At 45.3% G+C, this 16748-nt stretch overlaps 1 protein-coding gene across 1 annotated transcript; it reads right to left on the reverse strand.

Moving 5' to 3' along the window:
* Window positions 1–453: 453 nt before the first annotated feature.
* T265_15318 (hypothetical protein) lies at window positions 454–942 on the reverse strand (the record flags this gene model as incomplete). The annotated part of the gene is made up of 1 exon (XM_009177560.1): window positions 454–942. A coding segment is annotated over one exon (489 nt), but the record flags the coding sequence as incomplete, so codon positions are not given.
* Between the last annotated feature and the right edge of the window lie 15806 nt (window positions 943–16748).

Raw genomic sequence — 16748 nt, forward strand, 5'->3', positions numbered from 1 at the left:
CTCAGCCATAAGTAAATACGTTTCATTTCACAGATTAACCCGTTTGTAGGGGGATCGGAATTGGGTGTGGACGGCTTCTATCCACTTACCATAGTCCTGGGAGCAATCTTGCGCCAACGAGACAATCGAGTTAACATGGCGGACCGTTTGTCGCGCGGAATAACCTTCCCTTCTTGCGTACAACCGTAATTTCATCGAAAATACAACAACACCCTTATAAAGAGTTTTCGTGATATTTCGAACCATTGTCTACACCGAATGCCTTTTCGTCCTTTGTATAATAAAAAAGGAACATCAGGAGAACTGATGTGACCGTTGTCGTGATTCCAAAACGGGCCACTATCGGTCTGAGAAAATCCTAAACATCAACAATTGAAGCATGATATGTTGCGGGTAGATTCTGAGTGGAAAAACATTTGCGGTTTCTTTAATCGAAGTTCCCATGGCAAATCACTTGCGCATCGCAGCAATCAGCTGATTGATTCGTCTGTAGTATGTGCACCAAGGACCGGTCAAATGACCGCCTCCCATTGGCCGCATCACTTCACGATGACAGAAAGATCTCACCAAATAGTACCACCCTATGTGTTCCGGATTCGTGCCCAATTTTTCTCGTTTTGCGGTGGGCACATTTGCGATCGGATCCATATTTTGTAGCCACAACATGGAAGTTATTCTGGCTCGCTGTTCTTGGATTTCTGTGTTCGCTTGTTCCGGAACTGGTGGATCGGTGAGACTGACGGCGTTCTGTATGGGTTTCGTCTGTACGGTATTGGTGAGGGAAGAGAGGAGCACAAATGTGAGAACCATAGAAGGATTAGTCCATCGGGGAGGCATGGCATGAACCAGTGGTTGACGAAATGTCCGTCTCGATCGGAGCCTTGTTTGAACTGAGTTCAGCGCGGTGTTTCTGGTTTGAATACACTTGCCACACGGAAACATTTTTGTCGGTTTTCTCTTACTTACCAGTCCATGTTCGCAGCGTCGCAGCTATTTATGTGTGCGAAAGTGTGTAGGCGGTCATCCATTGTAGACGTACCGACCAATGAGAATTCCGCACATTGCATACACCTAGTGTGAAGTGAGCGAGCAAATGCGTGAGATCACCAACATCCCCATTCGCATATATCATCTGGCAATGTCAATCAGAAATTTTCATTGTCTGTAATAGCATCGAGTAAGAACTGTGCGTCACCCAGAATGATGAGACTAGCGGTATTTTCTAATCGTTCTGCTGTTCAATTTCCAACTAAGTGTTTATCCTTTACGTGAAAAATGAGTCCCTGAACTAATGTTGTTTTACAAGTTAGACGCGGAACGCGTTTTAGACTGTGTTTACATGGGCCGTCCAGCGATAAAAGTGGCTCCATACGGTAGTCCCTGAGCCGTTTGACCTTGAGTAGTTGAATACATCACAACTGTACCATTAATGTGATGTCCACTCTTAGATTTCTATTAAATGGGATTCTAATCTGTCGTCCGTCGTTTGAATTGGATTCACAGTGACCCACGGGTACACTGTAGTCTCTTGAGCACATCACTTGGCCCGATGTTCCCTCCGTATGAACGACCAATAGGCTCACACCAAGTTGTCCTCACAGGTCAGACCAGTTCAGGCTTTATTTTTAGTCAGGTGTATAGTTTTTGGTTGGCTATTCAATGGACTTTTCTCAACTCTAAAGGGGCCCGTCTTTATTTCAACTTGTCCTGAATGCATCCAAATTTCCACCAAACCGGAACCATTTTTCTGTGGTTGTAGTGTGGGATTCTGCAATCCGTTGTGAAGTATTTCGGACGTGTTGGTGGTGTGACTAGCCTTATGTGGAAATCAAGGATAGCATTCCCTGTCGTTCAGGATTGATTCCGGTCTAGGGACGTTCGTCTTTTCAACCATACTGTGTGTTGTCATGATCCACACGCTGATTTATCACAAGCGGCCTTAAAAAGCAGACTTCACCGCATTTTTTACACAACGCCTACGGTTGTTCCGCGGACACAGTCATCCACTTCAGTCGCACACCGTGTCTCCAACCCGCACGTAGATCCAGCTAAGCCATCAGGTGATGTCCTGAGCACTGTCCTAATCGAGTAATTTGACGCAGATCATAACCTATCCAACGTGCTGTGTAGACGATGATTGGCTGTGAATTCCAGGGTGAATCTTGCTTACCTCTGGCTCTCTGACTGTCACTTGACCAGATTGGTTGACTGACCGGCTGAAATTCTCCTGGTGCCGTACTCAATGCAAATTTTCATCAATTTTCTCATCACCCCAAACCATGTGGCCGATCCAACCAGACAACTTTCGACTACCGTATAAATTTGGCACTACCCTAATTACATCATATTTTCCGTTTTAGCCATGACAGATGCTCATCCGCCAAGCCACACATGCCTCTCCCATATTCTCGACAACAGTTTATGAGGTTGATAGATTCACGACGGTTTCCTACCGAAGCGCGTCTCACAGAACTTCCCACGGACTTTATCTCCACACATGATTCTGTTCAACAATGGATCTGTCGAATTCGCGACGGTGCTACCAAACATCACGATGACACTTCCCTGGTGCACATATGTCGAGCACTTAATCAGTGTATGATCGCCACACACGAGAGGAAACAATCGGTTTCTTGTATCCAGCGTCCTACGTTCATTCGTAAGTTGCCAGGCTTGCGTTTATACGAGTGTTTTTTGCCTTTGGCGAGATCCTATGGGGAATGTGGATTTTTACCGTCAGCCTCCGTCAGTATGTAGCGTGAACAGAAGAGATGTTGATAACTGACCACGGAAATCGCATCACGTGATCATGCATTGACTGGCTGTTCGAGTGACGAATTCTCCGCTCACGGAAATCACATCACGTGATCATACATTGACTGGCTGTTCGAGTGACGAATTCTCACAAGGAGGTTCCACATTCTTCTTCTGAACTGCTTATTAATTGAGGGTGATGTGAGGAGATTTGGCAATTGCCAATAGAGTTACTGTGCTAACCTTGAGCCGGGATGAGTGTCTTTGCTCTCTTCTTCTGAACTGCTTATTGATTGAGGGTGATGTGAGGAGATTTGGTAATTGCCAATAGAGATACTGTGTTAACCTTGAGCCGGGATGAGTGTCTTTGCTTTATGAGACGTTTTGATTCTGACGTGCCCACAATGTCCCTTCTCACTCGACTTTCTGTCAACAGTATGTGGGTCCACCTGAAGTACACTTTTAAAAATTAGCTCGGTGTTGACTCAGCTGAATCTCTCGTTTATGCTATTTTTCAACTGATTGTGCTGCACAAAGTTCACCTCATTTTTTCGTCTGAACGGTGTTCGATATATCGCAGTGCATTTTCTAGACGGGACACACTACTCACAAGGTTGGTGAAAAGTGTTCAACAGCCTAATACCGGTCTCGTCCTTCTTGAAGATCATCACGTAGGCGCAGTCCCGCGAGGTTCCGTTTATCTTAGACGAACGATTCAGTTGGGTTTCAGTCGAATCTTCCGCTAACACCAACCTAATTCGCAAGTGAGTGTACTTCGCGAATCGAATTCAATTTGGATTCATGTAGAACGTGAAGTAGACAGGGTAACTCGAGGACAACGTCTAATTAATAAGAAGGGCGAAGCGGTTTCTCAAAATAGGGTCTGACTAGCTTACATTCGTAAGGTTTCCTTCTGATGCCGGCCAGCTATTCGTTTAAGCGGCGTTGTTCTTTTCATCAAAGCCCTACGACCGGTTCTGGTTGCGTCAGGAATACAAACGTTTCCCACTTTCCACTAACATTGCACACTCACTTCGTTGGAGAATTTCTAATATCAAGATGGCTCAAGTGATTAGAGCGCAAATTTATTGACCGGAAGGTCCGTGGTTCGAACCCGACCTCTGCTTCTCGACTTCTCCTGTCTAGGCTTGGGCAACCTGGCAGTATCCCAGCCCTCGTGCCCCATTCTGGTGGCATGGCAGCAGCAACACCGAAAGGTTGTTACAGCTGAAAGATTTTTTTCTAATATTCGGTATTCTTTCACTATGAATGCACTACATCCGATGGTGTCCGATAAGGCGGAAATTCTGGTAAGCAGTTTCGGCTTCGAAACACTACTAATCGCCCGGTGCCCGGACCATTCCAGATAACTTAGCTAATCCTTCCGCAAAGTTGACGCTACCAACTGCAAGACGGCAACCTCCGCATTGCTACCGAAAGAGAACAAGCCAATCAGCACTGTGAGTAAATCCATACATTCAAACGGTATAGACTCCAGCGTATTTGGTGGGAGACGGAGTCATTTGTGGAATTTATGTGTCTTTGACAAAATCGAAACCGATGGCGTCGGGGTTGTATCTCTTGGTATGCCGAAAGCGTTGGTGTGTTACAATCTATAGTGATTCGTGGATCAGGAACAACCTCTGCGTGCAGAAAACAAGTGAGCAGTCTCGACAGTCACTCATCGGTCTCTGAAACGTTGTATCGAGTTCCCTATTCGTACAAAACATATCTCTTGTGATCAACAGTCTAGTCACGGTAGTGGATGACACGGCCTGCTTTCCTGAGCTTTTTTCGTCTAAACCCTTCCGGGTACCAAGGCGGTTAATCTGTAACATCTCTTCAACTTGTATGAAAATCTTAAAGAAACTGAAGCAAGCGTATCTTCTGTACGTTGAAAGTCAGATGGGGCACCGAGGTGAAGTGAAGTGAATGGAAGGGAAGTGAAGTGAAGTGAAGGATTGTTTAAGTTGATCACCTGAACTTCTCCCACCTCCCTACAGAGTTTTGTGAGACTGATATGTGGCTTGAGGGACACAGTATTTGATATGATCAACATTAACAGAAGCCTGATTAATTAACCAAACCGCTCGACAACCGTGGCGCTTTGTGGAATCTGACACTTGGAATGCCAGGCACAGTATCATAAATCCCGTCTGTCTCTTGTGCACCTCTTCACTTGTTTGTTTGTTTTTTAGTTCCATGGCATCTGCTGTGCGGCGACGCTTTCCTTTTGCGTGGATTGTTACAACTTGTCCTCACAGGATGCGGATTCCCCGATGTTCAAGAAAGTTCAGCCATACTGTTGTACAACATGTGCACAATTGCATCACGTGAAACAAGGTTGGTTCGATTGGATGAGACTCTCCTCTTTCACACTTTATGATCATATACATATATATAAAGAAAGAGAGAGAAAGAAGCTAGCATTCCAATTCTCGTTGTCGCCACTCGACGTTTTATGTAGAATCGGTGCAGTCTCCAACATATTTGTGCCTGAGAACATCACAAACGAGAGATTCAGCTGAGTCCCAGGTGAATCTCTCGACAAATGAGTGTATATTCCCTAATTTCGTGCAATTTGGTTTCAAGTAGAACATAAGGTTGTCGGAAACCCGAGGACTGCGCCTACCTGATGAGCCTCAAAAAGGGCGACACCGATAATGGGCTGTCGACGGATTTTCAACAGCCTTATGAGTAGTACATTACAAAGATATTGGTGAATTAACTTTCCGGTGAAATGCGCCGTTTTCAGGAGCCATGATTCTTGTTCCATACTTTTTGGGTGCTAAAACACTGAACCGAATTGACGCTTTCAGTTTGCAAAAAAGAACGATTCCGTCATGTCAAAGGTAAAAGACGAATTTATTGATGAGTCCTCAAGATTCCCAGACAGCTGTCTTCATAGAGGGTCTTCGGATTATTGCCTGCCATGTTTTATATGCCTGTTCAACATGTTTCTGCTATCTCGCTTGATCCCACGTGAACAATTTGTTCTGCTATTGCGTGAGACGCACACACGAATCTCCGCCTCAATCGCAAGACTTGCCTTTTTTGAATTCGGTGACCCCAGTGGTTATTCAACCTACACTACAGACGGCTGACTACCGAGGTGACAAATGCAGTAAAAAAACAGTATATACGTAGAATCTGATTTCCTAATAATGACGAATCTACTTACACCAGGGTCACCCCAACCACAATTCAGTGCGTGCATGCGAGTCAGATAATCTCCCGTCACGGTATTCGCTTTATCGATCGTCTCATTCAGTTATCAGCTGGCTGACGACTATTCACCAATCGGAGTGACTGAGATCTTCCAGTCAGCAGGCAGTCACTCATATTCAGTTAAAGTTAAGCAGACACCAGTGGTTCCCTCCGACCCTCGGATTTTCTGGTTACAACAATAAACTTCGGTCTTGTACAGACTGGATAAACAACGCGAAATTCTGGAACCTGACCATGGATATTCCCACTCTGGATCACGGCATCTGTTTCACTCTCTTCAACCGTAAAAATGTGTTTCTGTCATCTGAAACACAACATTTGTAAGCGAAGACTGCGTTAGAAGTACTTCGTCTGCCATTTCGGAATGAACCGACTGGGGTGCACCAAAATGCTCATGGCTTTAGCTCACCACTGACCCTGTCAATAGTTCGGTTGCGGTTCCTTCTTAGACTTGCATGGTAATGCGAATGCACCACAGCCAAACCATTGTGTCTGCCGGCAGGCTAACTGTGACGCACAGCATCGGATCGAAACACGCTCGATGCTTGACCCCAAGATGGTAAATAGGCGAATGACGTACAGGTCCGAACCGATAAACATACAGCGACGCAGGATCTCAAGACGATAAACAATGTGGGGCGCTCGTAAATTCAGTATACCATTGGTTGATTGTTCTGTTCAACTTACAACCCTTTCCCATTTCCGCTTTGCTAAATTATGGTATCTAATGGACTTCGTGCATCTTTGTCTCACGTGCGTTAGTCGTCACCCACAACCGTGCCCGAGTGCTTTTAGTACAATCACGATTAATTCCGGCGCTAGGTCGCTGATATCGGTACGTATTTGGCGTCGCGGAAATGGACGTTCCTGTGTATCGTATCGTTCAGCTGTAACACCCGTTCCGTGCCCAGCTGAAGGAAGCACGAGGGCTGAGATACTGCTAGGTTGCCCAATCCTAGACAGGAACAGCCGTGATGGAGAGGCTGGGTTCGAATCACGGACCCGGTTCGGTCAGTAAATTCGTACTCTAACCACTGAGCCATCTCATCTCTGCGTGAACCAGTGAACCTCCAGGATGGTCCTCCTGAAATTGTAGATTGAACTGGACGTTTAGAATTATGAAGCTTCCTCCGAAGAAGCATGGACGAGGAGAAAGCAGAAAACTCCAGCTATCATCATATTCGGTGAACTTAAGGGTCTTTTGCTGAAGCATGTACTGCGGGTCAATTCTCAGGCTTTGAATGGGCGAAGTTCACCTCTATGATATGTGATCTCAACGTAATTTTTAGTTGGGTCACTTTGCAGTTATAGACTCGTGCGATTGGCAGAGGAGTATGAAGGAGATCACGAAACGCGTGGGTGCTGTCAGTGCTACTCGCCTTCCAGGATGGGGACCGCGTGATCCTCATTGTGTCTGGTTGGAGACACTACAAGATATGGCTGCCAACCGATGTCAGTGGCGTTCTTGTTGTCAGTTTCTATCCATATTGCCTGAGTAATTCAAGGTAATTCAAGTTTTAATGGTCCAAAAAGCAGTTAACTTTACAACGACCATAGGGTGAACGTATATTTACAAAGGGACGCAAAAATATGCGTAATGTTTGCTGAGTATCACATGGAGTTTAACAGTTCAAGATTCGGTTTGGACATAAGATATGCATCTGAATTGTTCTTGAAAATGGTTAAACTCGGCGAATGTACAACATGGGGAGGTAGGGAGTTCCAAATGAAACATACAGACCGCAAAAAAGTTCCGTCGACAGTTCACCCTCGAGTGAGGTACCGCGAGCGAAAAGTCATGCCTCCTGCCCGTTCTTGGTCGACGTCGGACAAAAAGATTTTCCAGCGGATGATTAGGTGTCTCCAGTATATTATATGTTAGAATTAGGTCTCCCTTGATGCGCCGATAGTAGGAGTTAAATAGGTTGAGACTGGCAATCCTGTCTTCGTATGGTCTATTATGCAATCCAGTTACCAGCTTCGTGGCTCGATGATATATTCGCTGTAGAATAATTGTCTTTTTGAAGCCATGGGGACCAAGCTTGTATAGCGTACTCCATGGTTGGTCGGATGTAGGTATTGATTACTCGGGGCAGTGCCAGTCGAGTGAAACGACCAAAAATCCGTTTTAGGAGCGACAGGACTTGTGAGGTCCTCTTGTAGACGGCTGTGCATTGCAAGGAGTTTTTTAAACAGCTGCTGACCCACACGCCAAGATCTTTTTCTTCACTAGTCCAAGAAAGTGGTTGTGGACCCAACGTATAGTTATATGCAAAGGGCTTCCCTACACGGAGCATTTTACATTTTTGGAGGTTAAACGGTAGTCTGTTTTTCAGTGACCAATCATAAAGTGTATCGAGATCTTTTTGTAATCGGTGACAGTCTTCAATGGTGCGTATGCTTGACCATATCTTGATATCGTCTGCGAATAAAGTGATTTTACTGCTCACGAGCTCAGGTATATCGTTTACGTATAATAAAAATAAAGTAGGCCCAAGAACAGAGCCTTGGGGTACTCCACTTGTAGCTGCAATTGGCTTGGACAGAGCGCCGTCAACACATACACGCGCGTCTCGGTCAGCCAAATAGATTTCAAGCCAAGCCAGCAGCTTTCCCGTAATACCATAATGCTCGAGTTTTTGCAACAATATGTTATGGTTCACGCGATCAAATGCCTTGGAGATGTCTAGATAGCATGCGTGAACGGGATTTCCATTGTCCACAGCTTGCGTCCAGTCGTCTAAGGTAATGAGGAGATTGGACAGACAGGATCTGTTTTTTCTGAAACCATGCTGGGCAGCCGAAAGCAATCCGTTTTCCTCTAAGTGTTTAATGATTTTGTTTGCCACCAGTCGCTCAAGCACTTTGGAGATCACCGGCAACAGAGTCACCGGCCGGTAGTTTGACACGACCGAACGATTACCTCCTTTGTATATGGGAGTGATAACGCCCTTCTTCCAGTCGTTGGGAACCACACCGTTATTTAGGGACGAATTGAATAACTCAGCGAGAGGTGTGCATAGGGAATGAGCACACTGCTTGAGGATAAATGGTGTTATCTGATCGGCACCGGGAGATTTTCTGTGATTTAGTTCAAGTAACGTTCGGAGTACACACTCTGGAGTCACAATTACTTCATGTAGGGAGGTGGGCGGTGAGGGAGACATAAACGACATTCGGCTTATGTATTCCTTCTGACAGTAAACAGTGGAATAGAACTCCGCCAGTTCTTCAGCTGCAGCTGACGCAGTGGCCGTCAGTCCATTAGGGGTATGCAGAGGTGAAATACCCGGTTTCACAGACGCCTTATTATTAATGATCCAATAGAGAAGCTTCGGATTTTTTTCCATTTTCTCTAAAAGCATTAGCTGGTAATCCTTTTTGTCGCTCGCGACCAGCGTGTTGACTTTATTTCTTAGTAACCGATATTTTTCCCATGTTGTTGTTGTTCGGTGACGTCGGTATTCAGCCCAGGCTGCATTTCGCTCCAGAATCCATTTTCGGGTTCTGCTTCGTAACTTAAAATCGAATCCCATCTGAGTATTCTTTGGAACGAAGTGGGAATGCAAACGTATTTTATTGACCAAGTTCCCCATGAAGCTAGACCATTGCTGGTGGACGTCTGGACCTTCTGAATACCAGTCCGTACAATGACTCAGGGTATTCGACAGTGCTTTCGTGTTCACTTTCCTGATCATTTTAAGCTCATCATTAGGTCTCACCGCCGAACAAACATAATCAAAAATGAGAACGACGTGATCACTCGATCCTAATGGACTTTCATATGCGATGTTTTCCACAACGTTCTCTTCGCTTGTTATGATGAGGTCCAGAATGGAAGGTATATCTGATCCTCTATACCGCGTGTTGCATGATATATGATTGTGAAAGTCAAGATCATGTAACGTCTCCTGGAAGGCACAATCGAGGGAATTTATCGGATGTTGTTGAGTCCGTAGCAAGTTTGGGAGATTGAAATCACCCATAATTAGTATCTTACTTTTATACCGGGAAGCCACGAGGCGTAGCTTCTCCATTATGGTGTAATTGTGCAGTTCCTCCGCTGAAGGTGGTCGATAGATCACACCAACAACACAGTCGTTTCCTGCTACCGTCTTTAACGAGCACCACAAGGTATCCGATAGTATCAAATCTTCATCAGTTAGCTCTTTGCACAATAGTTGCCTGCTATGGTAAATAGCTACACCACCTCCCCGAGAAATGCGATCCCGACGAAGAAGCGTCATTCCAGGGATGGCAAGTTCACTATCCGATAAGTGTGGCTGGAACCAAGTCTCGCTGATAGCAATCAAGTTTGGCAAATGCTTTTCACACAATTCAGATAATTCTGGAATCTTGTTAGTCAAGCATTGCGCGTTCGTGTATAAACATTTAATGGTGTTTATTGACAGCAGTGTTGGGCAGTACGCAAGATAATGTGCAGGTTGGGCGGTTATAATTGTGCCGACCCTGGCAGAGTCGGCAGCTGGTCGTTTTTTGAAGTTTCATCTGGTTTACAGATGAAACTTCAAAAAACGACCAGTTGCCGACTCTGCCAGGGTCGGCACAATGTCTAGAGGTGTAGGCACCTCGGAATGACTGTGGTAAGCTAGAACTAAGTCCCTTCCCCGTCCACCTTTACTCTTTTCTTTACAATAAGGCTTTCAAATGAATCATGGTTGTACGGCAGTGAAGCATCGGTGTCGAACACTGATGTCATGCTGTCGGTGATGATGATGATGATGATGATGATGATGATGATGATGATGATGATGATGATGACTCGAGTGATGGGTGCTTACTCATGGTAACCACTTGGAAGAGCATTTACGGGAGGCGAACAACAGGGAAATTCAACCTGCCGAAGCCGAATTCAACCTGAACAACATGCTGATGGTGCGTAGGGCGCTGTAGTCATAGTGAACATGTTATCCATTAGACACAACTTTTTCCCACAAGCCTACTCGCAACTTGCAACCTGGTAGTGTCATCGCATGCAACCAATACCAATCCTCTGATGAGCACCATTCTAGATCATCCGGCCGTTTCCGCATGGTTTTCGCAAACTGGGATAGGGGAGGAAAGTTAAGGGTATGGTGCAGAGGGACTTGAATACTGCTGCTATTCCCGATCTCATAGTGTTGTACCCAAATGGAAATTCATGACGAGCATCTGACGGAAACAGATCCATACTGCCGTTGTAACTTCGAGTAGAGACGAATCCTTGCGCAATGGAAATGACGTCCACGAATCCACATAAAGTGATTTGGCATCGACTAGAATTTATGAGCGATTCATTCGGAAGTACTGTGACATAACCAAGTGAACCAGCTGAGCTTTCTTATTTCAGTCAGAATCCCTAGCATCATTGGGTTAAAAGTATCAGGCGTGCTTAAGGTGATCGATACGAAGTCAAACATTTAACGTGGTGCTCCTAGGCCAAACGGGGTAGACGTGCGTCTTGAGGTATCAGGCGACCCTGTATGTAGAAATGGTCAACACGAACCGGCCAGAGAAGCAGTAAACAGGAGTTCACCAAGTCTCCATTCTCATCATCACCGCCTACTACACCAATGCTGGTCAGGATGACGGCTAATGGAAAATCATCCCACATCTTTGGGGACTACCGAATAATGCTGGATCCGAAATACAGACGAGGGGCGGCTAAAACAAACCAACCAGGTCTCAGAGGTGCCTTAAGTGGAGCGTTTTTACAAGAATAGGTCTGACAAATGCTTATCCACACTTGGCCGTTTAGGCTGATTTGTGGTGTTCGGATACGTCATCGGAATAACGGAATTCGTTCCGTAATTCGCAGCCTCCCGTTGATCCATTTATGACAGGAGCCATCTCTCCCGAATAGAATTTCTACCTGTTTACCGCCACTGTTTTGTTTGACATAGAAATGACAGGCCCAGTTTCTGTCCATAGTTAGCCTACCACGTATTAGGTACTTATAACGGAAGTAAAAAAAGTGCATTGAAGTTGTGTCGCCTTCAAAATTAAGGACCGGCCGAATAAAACCTGTCCACTTTGTGGCTTTATACTGATCGACCGATGTGATCGTACCGATGTCACTTTAATTGTGTGCAATGTTCATCAATGAACTTGATTGATCACTTGTTGTTTTACGGCATCCATCTGGACTGCCATGTCACACAACTTGGTGACGCCTAACCTCGATTCCACGTAGTTATTCAGAGGATCGGATCGATGGCTGGTCCGACGTCGAAGGATGTCTGATTGGTCGGTAATGGGGACCGAAAAGCCAAGAACATTTCTGCATCCCCTGTGCAGCAGTTGTCAGTATTTCGGCAAGAATGTCGCCCTGAGTGCACCTGAAACACAATGCGCTGTCCTGTTGTGTTAAAAACACCAGCATGGGACGATCAAACTGATAAGTTAACTAAGACACTACCGTAATTTTGAATTAGATAATGTCTATCGAACTTCAACAGCTTCGATCAATAGTAGTTTGGGGAACGAAACTACCGCTAATCGAATACTGGAGGCTGATAGCCAGTATCAGGGGACCCTCTATTACTTTAGCCAATACCATCGCTGCGTAATTCGCATTTGACCCATTCATGCCTGGTTCAAGACGAATTTCTCCGATTCTGATGAGAAGTAAGAATTTCTGGTAAAAGCCGGTCTGACTGGCACATAGATATCATTCTGCCAATCTGGTCCGTGCCATCAGGTTCCATAAACCGGTCAAAACCTGTCGCAGATATTAGGTGACTAAACGTCGGTTACTGGTACCTAAACCCTGATCACGATGGAAGTTGACGATTCTATCTATCCCCCCCATGGTCGTCCCAGAGGGAAGACATCAGAAACTGTTTGCTGAATAGGATGCAGGTGAGACACTGCAGATCCACATCACCATCCTCATCATCTTGTTAGCGTCTCGTCAACTTCGAGCAGGGCATAACTACGACTGGTCAGTCAGTTTCAGCAATTTTCAACATCTGTGCACATTGTGCTAATTTTTACGTCTCCAGGACTTCTGAGAACAAACCACTCTTGTTTCTGATACACAGCATACATCAGTGACAAGCGAGTCCAGTGTGAGAGCAAGAGCAGCTTGTTGCCTGTTTGTTTCATAGTGCGGACATTGGAAACGGGTTCATGGTGTAGCCCATGTCGGTTCATATCGATTCCAACTGCAGTTGCATGACCAGACGGAACGGTTCGTTGACATCAAGTCCAGGGTGGACGGATCAACAGAGTGACCTCTGCAAAGAGCCCTACTGACGTATACAGGACGCTGAATCCGAAGTTACCGAGTTACTAGCCACTGTCTGGACACCGTTCCGGTGTAAGTTGTGGATACCGAACGACACCATTCAGATGGAAGGACATTGAAATCGGTACAACCCAGTGAAGGCTAGAAGGTACGGGTTCGTGTCAACAGCAACAGATGTAGAAAGTGGATACCGGTGCACATCTTTTGACAGCATGGTAAGATGTTGTACCAGGTTCACTTTGGCCCAACGGAGTTCCAGTATGCAAGCCCTTTACAGCCAACGAAGCATAACCGGCTGGAACTACAGATCTTCCTGAAATCACTGATTTTGGCTCCGCTGTCGTCATTATATCGACTCCCCCATTAGAGACCTAGTCCCAACGCTCACTGCAACACCGACTGCCGGGACTGCCAAACCCATGAGCCCACCAGAGTAGAAATCCCAACCACCGAGCAGCGTCGACAAACATCAGAGGATAAGTGATAGGCGCGGCTTCACATCCAACCTACCACACTTCATACAATTCGGTGGTGTAATGTCCAACAGTTCAACTCGTCCGTGATTTGCCAAAGGACCAGCCTGGTAGCCGGTCCAACAGTGGGCCGAGTTCTGATTGGCCGTAACATGCACCCTACAACCAATCGCATTTCGGCATCCATCGAGTGCGAGTTACCGGTGTCAAGCCCAGAAGCGCTTGAATTCTGCCTCTGTTGTCGCCACAAGCAGTCGACGTTTATCAAGTCGTAGTGCGTACGGTGGTTGTCCCGCCAAATACGTCGGAAAGACACTTTTTGTATTGGGAGGAACAGCAGTTTAAAATAAAAGAATCCCGATCTCCCTACAACCTGTTAATGATGTTTTTACAGTGCCCCTAAGTGTTATTCTCGCAGTTTTTCAAGTGTGAGCTTGTTAGGATCTTCTCACAATGACCACATTTGTAGCCGGTATGTTGAATACGTAGACAAAATGAAGATTTTTTTAAAAATTGGAGTCACAAAACGCGCAGAACAGGTTTTCGAGATACAATGAATTTTTTCTGCAACAACGTTAAGAATCCATAAAAATCTTGGGGGGTCGGTAGTGTCAAGTTCTGTGGAAATTTTAGCGAACGACACACTTGTGACATACTACTCGCAAGGTTCGATCCGAATAGCCACTTCAAGACAGGTAGCGGCTTTCCAGTGTTTGGAAGATGGTTGCTTAACTGGAGTTTGGTTGTAAATGGCAGCACTTAACGAACTGACCTGATGTGTTTTTAAGCCTACTGAATGGAGGATATCCATATCAAGTATGCTGAATGACAAATTGCATGCACTAAGCAGAAGAATTGAGGGTCTGGGAGCTGGCTTAGAACGACCAATGTCTGACTGCTAAGTTGGAATCGAAAAGATACGAATCGGTGCTTTCGAGCCTGGTATTAGGGAATTGGATAGTCGTCGAATGTAATCAGTATCAATTGAACAAAAATGGGAATGGATCGAATACTGGGAAGTTCTTAAGCCGAACTGGGTTGAAATCGGACAACGACTGACGATGGCACTTTGGCATTGACGATGTCACCTGGAATGGTGATGAAACGTTTGCAATCCAACTGACAAGCTCGGCTAACAGACCAACAACCTAGCAGCGTACCTGAGCTACCTACCTATATTCCACAACATTGCCAATAACCGTATTGAACTTATTGGCTGCCGTATGCCGCTACCATAAAGTTTACCTGGTCCTCACAAATCAAATGTCCTAATTTGCCACGAGTGATACCTTATCATATACCAGTCACCGCTACTATCAAACCTATACAAGGTGGGTTTACGAAAAATTGTTTGCTGAACACCTACGAACTTTCACCGTACCTTGAGAAATCCAGTATTTCCATTGGAACATTCAGTCACTATGTACAAGCGTTCGTCTTAACGAAACGGGCACTTCCACTCGCATTTCATTCCTTGATGTATCCAAATTTAGTTGCAACAGTTAGCAGCACATCCGATGTTTTGAAGACAACATCTGGGGGCTTAGGGTACACCTTTAATACCGCCCAACTACGAATGGTAGATTACACAAAGGCGGTTTCGTCACCACCTATCAAAACGCCACACTCGGTTTCATCGACAAGTCACTGCTTACATCAATTCACCTGCGATGGTACGTGCATCTGTAAGACTGACGGAAAATTGAAAAGCATGCACAAGAGCTTCCGCCGAAACGAATTCTGAGGATGATAGACAACGTGCTGTCTGACGTCAGTTACAGTCCAAGGCCATGCCTTCAACCACGAGGCGCGTGACTGACAAGGCATCAGGTAGAACCGTGACCGTCATTCAAGGCTGCGACGACGTTCAGCCAATCAAAATGTCCCAAGTTAATTGAAGGACTAGTGACCAATAGGTGTAGGCCGTTGTTGTGCCCACAAAATGAACTTGAAGTAGTCTTGCGGTGGCCTCGATTTTCTTGACTGAACTGATAAAAAAAGACACTTTCCATACGCCTTGCGTAGTGTGTCACTATCGTAATTTCACTGTTTTACGTGTGTTTTTAGAGAGTGTGCGAACCCTCGATTTTCTTGACTGAACTGATGAAAAAAAGACACTTTCTATACGCTTTGCGTAGTGTGTCACTATCGTAGTTTCACTGTTTTACGTGTGTTTTTAGAGAGCGTGCGAACTGGTATCATCACGAAGCCACTTAGTTTTCTTTACACCATACGAATGACAGCGTGTCAGAGCGCAAAAATATGTCATTTCTTTGAGAACACACGAATGCAGCATTGGCTTGTCTTTTGGTGCAATCGTCGGGAGAGGCTGAAATTAAAAATCAATAGATGAGACACTCGCCCACATGATCAATCTAATGTGGTAGTATTCTCTCAGGAATAATTGGCCTCCAAAGGTCACTTTGTTTGTATGCAATAAGCTTCAGATTTTTTTAGAAACACTATGCTGTTGCTGATACTTCAACACGTGTTTTCGAAAACAGCATTCTGGTTTCCTTTTTTCAAGTTAGAAACCCAAAAGAGGTGTTTGTAACCATACCGTATTTGATCCGGGATTCAGTAGCTCCTCTTCAGTGATGATATCACCATTTTTACTACCGTCCTTGCTCAACGAATTTGTTCAGGTCGTCGACTGTAGTCCATTCAATTCAAGTGCAGTCCTTGACGGTACTCATTGACCATGTCGCCACACCGTTATCGATTATGCTCACTGGCCTGCAGTTAGACCGTCTTCTACCCTGGGTTTCTGGTTCTTTATTGGGTCTGCTTCGTGCAACAGAACATTGTAGACACCTGCTGGATCCTGCCTACTTGGATTGGCCCAATCAGGCCTGCCTTCTGACCCATTTACTCATGGTAAGCGAGTACCAAAAACAATAGCTTAGTTCCATGTGCTTTTCTGATTAGCCTCTCTATACCGTCACTCACAACAACATCGTGGACGTCTTTTGTAATTTGTTGGCTTTCCTCGACGTTTTGTGTTTCGTTCATCATCGCACGGTCATTCCTTTGGTATGCATTGG

This window comes from Opisthorchis viverrini (genome assembly GCF_000715545.1).
Source record: "Opisthorchis viverrini unplaced genomic scaffold opera_v5_439, whole genome shotgun sequence".
NCBI lineage: Eukaryota > Metazoa > Platyhelminthes > Trematoda > Opisthorchiida > Opisthorchiidae > Opisthorchis > Opisthorchis viverrini.